This window comes from Anarhichas minor, unplaced genomic scaffold, assembly GCF_050575085.1.
Source record: "Anarhichas minor isolate MPS153535 unplaced genomic scaffold, ASM5057508v1 ptg000023l, whole genome shotgun sequence".
Lineage (NCBI taxonomy): Eukaryota > Metazoa > Chordata > Actinopteri > Perciformes > Anarhichadidae > Anarhichas > Anarhichas minor.
The window spans coordinates 8901487-8913964 of record NW_027466469.1 but is presented as its reverse complement, the minus strand read 5'-3'; the positions used below and the strand labels follow the sequence as shown (position 1 = coordinate 8913964).

The 12478-nt window shown below is 41.7% G+C and overlaps 1 protein-coding gene across 1 annotated transcript in view; it reads left to right on the top strand.

Annotated features, from left to right (window-relative positions):
- Positions 1 to 12478, top strand: part of LOC142955479 (calcium-dependent secretion activator 1-like) — a 228111-nt gene that overhangs the window by 204990 nt on the left and 10643 nt on the right. Inside the window, exons 19-21 of the mRNA XM_076097001.1 lie at positions 2956 to 3067; positions 5675 to 5683; positions 9196 to 9352. Of these exons, the coding sequence (XP_075953116.1) occupies positions 2956 to 3067; positions 5675 to 5683; positions 9196 to 9352 (278 nt within the window). The remainder of the gene's footprint in view (positions 1 to 2955; positions 3068 to 5674; positions 5684 to 9195; positions 9353 to 12478) is intronic.

Here is a 12478-nt window from a genome sequence, read left to right as displayed (position 1 = left end):
TCGCGCCACAGCGTCACGCGAATATTTCGCCAAAGTTGAACAATTTCAACTCACGCGTTTGGGGCGATGGACGCGAAGGATGCGAAGGACGCGAATTTGCGTCCATCGCCCCAAACGCGTGAGTTGAAATTTTTCAACTTCGGCGAAATATTCGCAAATCGCGCCGCGCCATCGCAAATTCGCGCCACGCCAGTCTCATCGCGTCTGTGCATAGACTTTGTATGTAATCTACTCGCGCGAATAATTCGCGCCGCGTTTGGTGTGAACGCAGCATAAGGAAGGTTCCTGACATAATAGCTCTGACTTGACACACATTACTAGATCCTAACAGCCCCCCCGTCCTTGAACCAGTACAGAACTCCCATTCTGTTGAAGCTTTCAGCCATGTTGGCATGACAGCAGGCAATCCTCCATCAACCCGCTGTGTTGTCTACAACATCAGTGAGCCACAAGAGCTCTACTGTCATGACTCTGATATGGCCAATTCAAACCCTGTGAAGCACTGCAAGGGTATGTGTTCTTATCCAGCAGGAAAATGTTGCTGACGTTAGAATGAGAGCCCACAAACCGGATCACAACACACCACTGGCGGGCCGTGCATTTTATACCTGGGCCTTCACTGCTGTCCTGCAGCTGAAACACCACCTTATAACATACCTGCAAACTTGTCACTTTTCGGCGAAATTCCGCGTTTTGAATCAAAATATATCATCCACGTGAATCGTGTAGATCCGAAGAGTTTTTTTTGACCTGTGTTCCGTTACAGGTCAGACTTGCTGGGTTAAGTTAACGTCCACTGCATGCAAAACTTTATCGACTGCTAAAGTTCATCATAATCGCGATTTGGAAGGAAAAAACGTAATGTGATGAAACATGCAGGGTTAGGGTTATAAAACTGGTGAAATACGACCTGGTTCACAGGAAAAAACAGACCCAAGTCCGGCTACTCGTGGTCATGAACACAGGTGAAATACACTTTGGTTCAAGGGGGAAAAAACAGCCCACTATGGCTACTCGTGGTCGTGAACACTGGTGAATTACAGTTCTGATCGATGCGAAAAACACGCCCATGTCCGTCTACACATGTTCAGAAATACAACTTCTGGATTTAATCATTTCCAAATAGGCTAGGTAATTAGTGGCTTGCTTTGACATGTTAAGGAAATCCGGCATCCAGCAGCAAGGTGAACTGCAGTCAATGAGCCGCAGCCTGTAATGTGCTCTACCTCAGGCATGCTCATGAGACGTCAGACCATAGTGGGTTGTGGGTAATGCAGTAGCCTTAGCAGTCCCTGCTATGGAGAAGATTTCAGACAGAGCTGAGAAATCACAATTGCAGCATTTTCAAAATGCTTCATCACTGCAGACAGAAACAGCAATGTGCCATAGCTACTGAATAGATATAAAACTAAATCAAAATGTGAATTGATTCAAATCCCTGAATTGAACCACCTTCTTCTACAAAGCTTCACTTCTAACTTTACCCTGACACTTGTTACAACAGAATTGAATCTTGCTGATTGGATGTTTCAGGCATTCTGCTTGAAGTCTTGGTGTTTCTACCTCAGAATCCATTACCTTCCATATCAGGAATACTTGGAGTGCATGCTTATAACATGGCCTCTTATAAAGATAGTCCATTTCAAAACCAACAGTCAGTTGAACTCATTTTTAGTTAAACCCGCCAGGCATCTGTCAACTATTACATTCTCAGGCTGTGGTATACATTCAAGCCTCTCACTGAACATACTAAACGTCAAAGTATGGAAGACAAAGTTGTATTCAGTGCAGTCTACGTCTACTCTTAATGCAAGTACATGCAACTCCCCCACTCAAACCAATCAGACTGTAAAGTCAGATATACTGTAGGGATGAGCACAACATAACCGCCACATTGCTGCATGATGAGTGTTCAATGTACATGCTGTTTGCATCCCTTATCATGCCATGTTTCCCCTGGATGACATCATCACTGCACCGTCAAAGTGACAGAGATGTGCATCAGTCACTACATACGTACCTCGGGCCATCACCACTTCCAGCCACCCAGCAGTGCTTCTAGCACTCACAGGGATAGTGTTGATTGCAAAAATGCTTTAACAATATGCAATAACCCCAGAATTAAAGTATAACTAGGGCTAGGTAAAACGTGTTGCACATGATCTTTGCTTCAAGGAAATATGGTCTATTAACACCATAATGAGTGAAATCAGCCAGAATCTGACCTTAAAGGAGCAGTGTGTAGGATTGAGGGGATCTATTAGCAGGAATGTAATATTTATTACTATGTTTTCTTTAGTGTATTTCCACCTGAAACTAAGAATGTTTTCACTAGCTTAGCATGAGCCGTTTCTATCTACTTAGAATGCGACGGGTTTCTACAGTAGCCCTTAACGGACAAACCAAACACTGGCACTAGAGAAGGCCTTCATGTTTTAACGTTTAAATGGCAGAAGAAGAAGAAGTGGCTGGTGTTCTAAATCCATCTCACCGCTAGATGCCACCAAATCCTTCACACTGCTCCTTTATTCACACTATTATATTCTCCATGCTACAAACGCAATGCGGTCTTTAGTCCTAAAGCACTGCGGTCTGATACCCAGCCCTAATTATAACAAGTTGATATTTCATGCTTGTATTTTGAATATGACTGTGAGATATTCCCAGTGATTCAGGCTGAGGCTGTAGACTGGGCTAAGGATCACAACAGCTATCCAAAATTTGTGAGTGACTTAATCCTCTAGCTCCAGTGTTTAGGAGTAGTCAGGGCAACATGCATGCTGTGTACTCTTTTTTAACGATCTAAATACTGTATGAAACAAGATACACTTTTATATCTCAGACCAGGGATGTGTTTAATCCCTGTGGGTTGCATGCATACATTAGTAACAAGAAACAGAAAGAAGGTTTAGCTACTGATCAGACTCTGCCCACATTGACCCTTGACCTTTGTGCTCCAGAGAATGTAGGGCGGTTAGTCACCCCTGCTAAAAAACTGGAGGACAATATTCGCCTGGCCGAGCTGGTGATTGAGGTGCTTCAGCAAAATGAGGAACACCATGCTGAGGTCAGTGCATCTGCACACACACACACACACACACACACACACACACACACACACACACACACACACACACACACACACACACACACACACCATCTAAGGAAAAGATTGCTCATTCAGTCATTTTAAAATGAAGAAAATGTGTCTCCTACATCATGAAAATGATTGTTCTGTTTCTTAAATTACTTATTTACAGTAATCAATTCACTGTAATATCCACCTGCACACAGATAACACTCAGCCATAACTTAAAATGTGTTGTTTTCTGACATGAAAGTGGAAGAAAGCACGTTAAATACCTCAACAGGATAGCATTAAACGTGTATGCAAGTAGGAAAACTATCAGCAGGCTCTGAATCATTTGAAAATAGTGATCCACTTACTATAGCATGTTAAGCTTGGTCGAACATTGCTATAATATCCATAAAGAGCCTTACACATCCAGCTCACATATGTAGCTTTGCCTGCTTGACATTCTTTTGTATAATTCAGAACATTATTTATCAGAATTCTTGTATAATCACCCTTTACTTAGCATTGTGGAGGTTGGTTTATGGCTTTTTGCCAGTTACACCTACAGTCTATGGCTTACACATACTCGTCATTTTGATTCTTCACTGTTCATTTTGTTTGTACGCCCTCTGGCGTTTCACAGAATAATGCAGCGCACAGAGTATAAATGCCTCGCAACATCTGCAGAAGCTCGTGCTGCGGTGCTGACCGCAAGTAAAAACAAAGCTTTAGGCATTAGCACCAGTTTATTGCTGTACAACTAAAGGCCGCATTGTGGATAACCCCCCCACACACACAGTAGCAATCTTTAAACATTTCTAGACAGAGGACAGCACTAACAATGGCCCGATCAAGAAATATTGACACGTGTACTAATCAGATGGTAACTGCAACATATATTGATGTTTAGTTGACAAGATGGCTCACTAGCTATCAAACAGGTGGAGATGATTTTTTTTTCACTGTCCATTAGTGCTGGGCGGTATACCGGTTGAACCGGTATACCAGTTTTAATTTCTCGTATGATATCAATTTTTCACACACCGTCATACCGATGCACAGCCAAAACAACTGCTGTCGCTCTTCAACAGGCAGCAGAATATATTGTTGGCAGCTGGTAGAGCTACGGTCGGAGCTAGTTATCTTAAGTGTATTGAGAGGGAACCCTAGTCATGGTTATAACTTAAAAACCCACAACTAACGCTCTTTAACAGGGAAAAACACCACGACACAACAGTTTGTGACACATAAACAGTTTGTGACACTAATAATTGTACATTTATAAAATTACACCGCCGAATGGCATGCTGGGTACAGCTCGCTAGCCCGCTAGCACAACAGTCTGCTAACAGCTAGAAGAAGCTCCGTCGCTACATTAAAGAACAGAAAAGAGAGACCGGAGATGCACCAATACAATTTGTGCCCAAGAGAGGAGCTGTGTCTGCTGTTTGGAGGTTTTTTGTTTTTTTTAAATCCGACGTAGATCAAAAGACGATATAGTGTAAAGTTTGTCGAGCCGCTGTTATTGCCTCTGGTGGCAACACTAGCAATTTACTCCATCACCTCAGCCCAAAAACATGTGTTGGAATACGAAGAGTGTATGCGATTACGGTCCTCGGATGCTTTTTTGGGTATTTTGATCAGACACATATGCAACGCTGATTACCGTAATATGTGTGGTATTTGTTATAAATGTACGTTGGTACATACAGGGTGATAAGAAGCTGTACATGGAGGGACTTAGGACCAAGAGGAATGTAGGTGAAGGAAACAGGAAGTGACGGAAGACACGCCACACAAACAGCTGTTCACCGCTCGCTGGCCGGTTGGCTGGCCGGTTCTTGTGTTAGTTTTCGGCGTTAATTAATTAATGCGTTAACACGGAAAATAAATACCGTGATATACCGTGAAACCGCCAGAATCTTACAAAATACCGTGATACACATATTTGGTCATACCGCCCAGCATTACTGTCCATGTCAATAACGACACAGCAACAAAGAGTGCATTATATCACCTGCAAACCCTCTATTATAGGCTGGCAGTATGCTCCAAATGAAATCCAAATTTAGTTTTTAACACCGACATGGTTCCTCAAAAGAAAAAGTGAACACGGTTATCCTAAAACGTGCTGAGTTCTATGGAATTCAATCGAAAACTGGCTACAACCAGTCTAACGCCATCTGTTGACCAGTTGATGGCAATGTAGGAGGATCTGCAAAAAAAGAAAAGTTCTCCTAACAGCCTGATGCTGCAATATGTCTGGTTGGAAATATGCCAATAGATATGCCAAGATTCATTTAGAGTATTCTGTCAGTGTTTTCAGGTGTTGTCTCCCAAACTGCTACATCAGATTCATCAGTCACAGACAGGTTTATGTTCGGGATGTTGATTGACTTAAAAAACAAACATTTGTGGACTTTCAATTGACAATGTTTACCTTTGTCTCCGGTACCGTTTCTAAAATCATCAAGTTACCTAAAAGGGATCTAAAGATGAGTTTCAGAAAATAGTATTTTTTTACTCCTTTTGACTGTAAAAGTTTCATGTTCATTCAGATTCCAAATGTCAAATACAAAGCATTTCTGTTGATCAAAGGGAAAAGAGGTGCACATGAAGAAAACATGAATTTTGAAGGTTTGTTTTGATTTGAGAATCCCTTAACCCATCCTCTCTTTCTAGCAGCTTCCTGTGAATGCTGTGCTATCTACATTACTGTAAATCATATTCTCTTTTGTGACTTTGTTATTGAAAGTTGACTTATTCCCTCTCTGCTTTTTATTTCAATGATTTATTTGGTTTGCGGGGAAATGTTTGAACAGGGAAAAGAGGTATGTGATTGTTTTAGTGCACTATGCCCCGTCTCCCACCCTACCCTTACTGTAAGTTCTGTGCATGCACTTAATGATATGGCTATTGTTGTAGAGGATCATTAATGTTTCCCTACTCAACAATGACCCGGAACCCCTTTCGGCTTGTGGTCACTGCTAATCAAGTGCTTGTTGGCAGTGCTTGTTACTTCCCAAGCTAGCAACAGTTTGGTCTTTGGTAATGGAGAACAGAGACAAGCACTTAAACAATGTCTTTTATTTGTTGAGCTCATTAAGCTCCGCTCTGACAAAGCAAAGTGCAGAGTTGTGACTTTCGATGCTGTACGTGTAATTTTAGCGTACAACTCTGTACCTTGTTTTCGAGGAGTCTACCCCAAATCACCCCTGAATATGCTAACCCGTTTTCCTGTGTTTAGCCATGTGTCATTTATTCTACCGAGTCCTGTAAGTAAGCTTGGGGAAGGTGTTGTGTCACCTTTCCTTCCTTAAAGAAACCCATTCCTCTCCATTGGATCCTTCAGCACACACAATGGAGGAAATGCGAGGCATGCTTTGTGTGAGCAGAGATAACATGATCTCTCCCCCTGCATTTCAATGAAATGTACTATGCTGCTGCTCAAATAATGTGAGCACATTGGTGAACCAACCTAACCAGCGTTAGACTCCAACCCTGGCAAATATTGGTATTAATTCCATTTTTGTTTTGGTCAATTCACAAAGAAAAAACATTCAGAACTCAAGGTTATTATAGTTGAATGTACTTGTATTAATGTTTTACTTGTGTGTCTCTAAAGCTGATTATTGCTCATTCTATTTACTAGCCCCATTTTGTGCCTATCATGTAATCACCAATTTTAACTTCCAGGCTGTCAAGTCAATTACTACATTGAACCTATGCATTAGATCTACAGTTTTGACAAAAACTGAGGAGTTAAACTGCTGCAAGTTGTTGAACAAGACTTTTTTTTTTAAAGGCATGTTTATAATCCTGTAACACTTTTCTGTCCTGCCACTAAACACAAATATTACTCCTGTTGTATCATGAGTTTTACATAGGACATCTCCAAGCAAAATGAAAGGAAAGTACTGGCTGTAATGGGACCGTAGACCCAGCACTGTGCTGGCCATCAGCCCCCTAATGGACTCATCTTCTTTAATCAGTGTAATGTTAGCATTAACGCATGGTGGAATTAGCTAGTAGCTAGCCAAAGTAACTAGTCAGCCTCTAAATGAGCAAAATGTAACAATTGAATGCTTCATCCACTCACTCTTGTCACAGCAAAGGAAAGCACATTACTATCGCCAGATAAGTGTTAACTTTGTTCGGTTCATTTTCTGTAACCACTGTTGTGTAAAAGCAGGGCGGAATTAGCCACGCCCACTAGCAAATGGCTAGCTAAATATGACCAACACCGGGCCATCTCTTCATCTCTCTAATAAAGTGGAGCAGTTATGAGGCCTTTTGTAGGCCAACCCGGAGGTTGACGTCACACTGGTTCCCTCAACAAAAATCTACTAAAAAACTATTAGCAACTTTTTCTCTCCATCTCTGAAACTCTTTGCTGATATTGTAGCTCGCTAGAGCCTAGAATCAGTTTATCATTTTACGTTACGTATTATTGTCTCTGGCACCCAACATCACAGCGACATGACATTTTCAATGTGTAACTTTATCCCACTACTCTGAGGTGATTCGTGTTTGCCTCCAGTCTTTCCTTTTGTTTTGCACCGTGATGTAATCAGGACTTTGGCTGTAAATCACGGTGGCTCATGGTTTCACATGGGACACGATCAGCGATCTCCTGGGTGAACATCCTGTGATTTTAGACAGACCCATTCATCCACCCGACTTCCTCCCTATGTGGAGTTTGTCGCTCTTTATACTTCCTGATTCACAATTACATGAATTACTCATGATTTGTTTGAGACAAGAAATATGTACTGGCCCTGAAAAAGTCATTATGATCCCGCCTCAAGTTGCATGAGCCCACTTTTTCTTTTGTTATTATTATAATATTTTATCCAAAATATCAGAGACGCCATTGCTGACTCGATGATGACTGCGCGCAATAGGAACACAAGCGAGTTTACTCATTGGTGTTTGACCTAAAGTGTAGTGTTTCTGTACGGATTTTATCCACACAAAAGTATCTCAATTTCACATCGGAATTTTGGTTCACACCCATGTTACATGACTTTAGTTTGGCAGGTGCTAACATGTTCACAGTTTTACAGCTGCACAGCCCACCAGGTTCATGGGTGTGATAAGCAGATATCATTTCTGGTTGCCATCTTCATTTTAGTTAATACTGTACATGGTGATGCAACTGATGAAAAAATTTCAAATTCTAAATCTTTGTACACTTCAGATAATTGGTTTGTACTGACAGGAGTGTAGAAATATATATATTTAAAATACTCGGTTTAAGAAACATCCTGATACATCCTTTTAGTTTTACAACTTATTCCTCAAATGTAAAAGTGATGATTACATGAGTGGCACTGACTAGATGTACCTTCCTGCGAACTATCTCACACCTACTACCCAATGCTACAAGCTCCCATGGCAAGTGCATGCCCCCTCCCCTTCCACCACCACCACAACCATGAAAGCCCATGGGTACATTCACATTACAGTGTTGACAGCTTGATGTGAATGAGCAAACACCATGGTTCCTCAGGGGTCCCTCTAAAGAGGCCTGGCAAGAGTGGGGGTGCATGGAAGAAAGTGAGTGTTTTTGATGTGCATGAGAGAGCCCTGTCCCTAACAGTCACTCCACTGCGTCTACTCGATGGGGGGATACGAGCGAGACGCAGCTCGCTAGCTCCTTTCTTCTGATTGACTCACAGAAGGAGCTGCGGGTGAGTGTTTAAGTAACTCCCTGCCATGCCTGTCAAGGAGCTGCTGCTGTGTCCTCTGTGGGCCAGCAGAAAAGCGTGTGATTTTCCGTGCCCAAGCGCTGTTTCTACTGCTGTGAGTTGTGAAGAATGCTTCCCTGGAGATCTCGCAGTGGCAACAACTTGATTTCATATGGTGAAAAGGGAGAGAGAGAGCCAAGAACACTTGCAATAGATCAGTGGAGTTGCATTACATCGTCGGCCGTTATGGTAAATGAGATTCAAATTATTAGCAGTGAATTCCTAAAGACGTGCCCATGGGCAGCACTCGTATGTGCCCTCTCTTTGTCTAATTTGTCTCCTCTCTTTCACTCTCACCCTGTTGATTTCCTTCCACTCCCTGCACTCTATCTCTCTCTCCTCTCTGTCTTTCCCTCTCTTCATCTGCAGGCCTTTGCGTGGTGGTCAGACCTTATGGTGGAGCATGCCGAGACCTTCCTGTGTCTGTACTCGGCCGACATGGACGCAGCTCTTGAGGTTCAGCCGCCCGACAGCTGGGACAGTTTCCCCCTCTTCCAGCTGCTCAATGACTTCCTGAGAATGGACTGTGAGTTAGGAGCTATTAAAAACATATTTCAACCGTCAGCATGCATTAGACAATCGGAGCATTATGCACCATGTACAACAGTAAAACAAGTTGAGTATCATTATTTGCACACTTTATTTGGTTTCAGCACAAACGACTAATTTACTTAACTTGAGCATCCAGATTGTCTGTTATAACGAACCATCTGAGAAGCCGTCATTGAAAACTGTTAAAAGGGCAGGTACTTTCAAAAAATATCGAACTTGTATCGTAGGGAGTCGTAGGGAGTCGGGAGAAGAGCAAACAATATATTTTCCATGTAATAGGGCCTTCAGTGTGGTTCTTTGTTCTTTCAAAAAAGAAATATTCTCCAATTCTGATATAAATGATGCTGTTGCAGAAACTTAGCTCGGGAGCTGCCATTGTTGTTTTGAGCGAACAATCGTCTCTCTGTGTCGTCTCACACTGACCTAAGCCACGCCCATTGCTGCCAGTAGCCCCTCACAGGACACTGATTGGTCGATCCTCTGGCTTACAGGACACAAACACATTACTTGAAGCCTAAAAAGATAGATTTTTCTTGTGATATGTGATCCTGCGATTGACATTGTGAGAATCCAGCTGCCATGCAAGCTGAATATTTACTCACTGTCCAAGTGACCTCATCCATACTACATCATATTTTGATAACTGCTTCCAGCATCACTATACAGTATTGTCAAACGGTCGCGGTTAAGGTCAGAACTGGTGGTTTACGCTGTGAAACGGTGGCGTTTAACGTTGTCACACACGGTTAAAATTGTGAAACAGTATCAGCTAGGCTAGGTTAAGGCAGTAAAACCACTTAGTTTGGGTTTGAAAAAATGGTTTGACTATATTTATACTCGATTAGAACTATTTTTACTATTAGACTAAACTATTAGAACCTACTTGAAACTGCTCACAACCAGGTCTGTGGATTATCCGGGTCATCATTTCTGGAAAGAGACATAGCAACATATGTTTGCAGTCATTACAGACTACATGGCGCAAAAAAACAACCTAAATGACTTAGAAGTTGGTGAGACCGGGCTGGTTTCACCAACTCATTCAACTATGCTTTCCCTAAAGGACTGCCATATGATTGTTTAGAAAGTTTTTTGTGATGTGATTGGTTAGTTATTAAGAAGATGTTTCTATAGCAATCTGTGTTTGTAGTGTTTTTAGTGCCCAGTTCTATTATCATAATCAACCACAAAAATCAAGAGCATTTCTAATAAAGGTTTACAGCTGTTGTTCACTCTGCACGCCAATCGCCCTGAAACATCCCTCAAATGTCTCTGAAATCATTCCCGTCAACGTGAGATGTCTACTTTAGGCCTGCAGCAGTTTACATACGGAACTATGTGTGTGTGTGTGTGTGTGAACAGGGCCAGGAGTGTCTGATTGAAGATAATAGTCAGGTCTTGATGCTGGTTGCTGCAGGCCAGCCATCTCTCTAATGAACTGCATGCACTCGCCTGCAGGAACACTGTGGAGCTGTCCTTGGTCATGTAAAGGAAACACTTCAGTGTTCACAATGCAGACTGGATCTGCGGGGCGCTAATTGTCTCTAAGGAATGCGTTCCCTTTTCAGTTCTTCGGTCGGGCGTCAAGGAGAAGGCAGAGCGTGGTCCACTCATTCGGCTGAGCAGAGATGACTGCAAGTAGCTTGTTATGCTCACTTGTTAGTGTCATCAAATTGGCCACCTTCTCATTTGCTACATATTGTCAATTGTGTAAAAATGGCATTTGAAGTGCATTGCAGTGGACATAGCTACACAAGCCAGAAGTTAACAGAGGGAAGGTAAATCTACAGCGCTGGCAATAACACAGTGACTATAACAGACCCCATGTGTAAATGTCCTTATCTGCTACAAATTGAATCAATAATTGACAAATCAGATAGTCTCTTTGATGCAAGATACGGGCAAATAACCCTTTCCCATCAGAGCAAAAATGTTCAAATGTTTATCTCTGTAGTATTTATTCTAAATGTTCTTTCCATGAAAAACTACTGTTCAGGATTTCAACATTGATTTATTCACGTCTTAGATTGCATTGTGACATACTGACATTATTTTCTTTATAAATTTGATCTTTAACCTAAACCAGACTTCCATAACCCCTGTATCAATTTTAAGGGATGAAACTGTCAACAAATCCTATGAAAAAAACAACCATGCAAATCAACTTATGTGTCATTTTGTCTCTCAATTCTTTCTGACTTCCCTACGCTGTCTGTGGCTCGCAGCACCAAGCTCATTTGTTGTTACGGAAAATGTTAGTCTTAAAAAACAAGTCACAAATATATAGCTTAATTTTTTTGAAAGGCTTGGTAATTTCCTAAAACAACTCTAATTTTTAGCAAACATTACTCAACTAAGAGAAATAGTGCTATTATAACTATTCTCAGTCATTGATTCATTTGTATTTGGTGCTCTAGTGAGTATTTGTGGCAGCAGGATGGTGTATGTGGGATTGAGTAAAATAAAAGTATGTGTGTTCATGGTAATGACGGAACATGTCACCTAGTGCAACACAGTGGCTCAGTGATGTGTTTATAATGGAGTTCTATGGCACAGTGGAAGAAGATCTATGAGGCTTTGAAACACACAAAGCTACTCTCTCAGTGTTTTAGTAATATCAGAATAAAGAAATAAATCTGTTACATGCCATAGTCATATTAACACAAGCAAAACAGCAATCATGAAAGTACCTGTTAGGGTTAGAACAAAGGATGAAGGAGCTTGCAGGCCGCAGGTACTCTTCTGCTGCGAGCTTCTTACTTACTCCACATTACAATTAATCCAATCGACATTTTATTGATTGACACCTACCAGAAAATTCTGATTTCTGGCACTAAATTAATTAAGTAAGCACCCCCCTTGGTACTCCTATGGCATCTATGTAAACTTGGCCATCAAAATGAACCTCCCATGGTCCACCTTGTTGGTCAGCACCACTTACACCTTTGGACCTCATTCACAGTCAGCTACCTGGTGATACAATAGGAGACTGCTTTCTCCTGTCTGCGGATGCCTATGTTCTCCACCTGTCTTTGTCCTTCCAACACCCATGCTGCCGAAGTTGATGTAAACATTATGCAGCCTAGGAGTGTTCAATGAA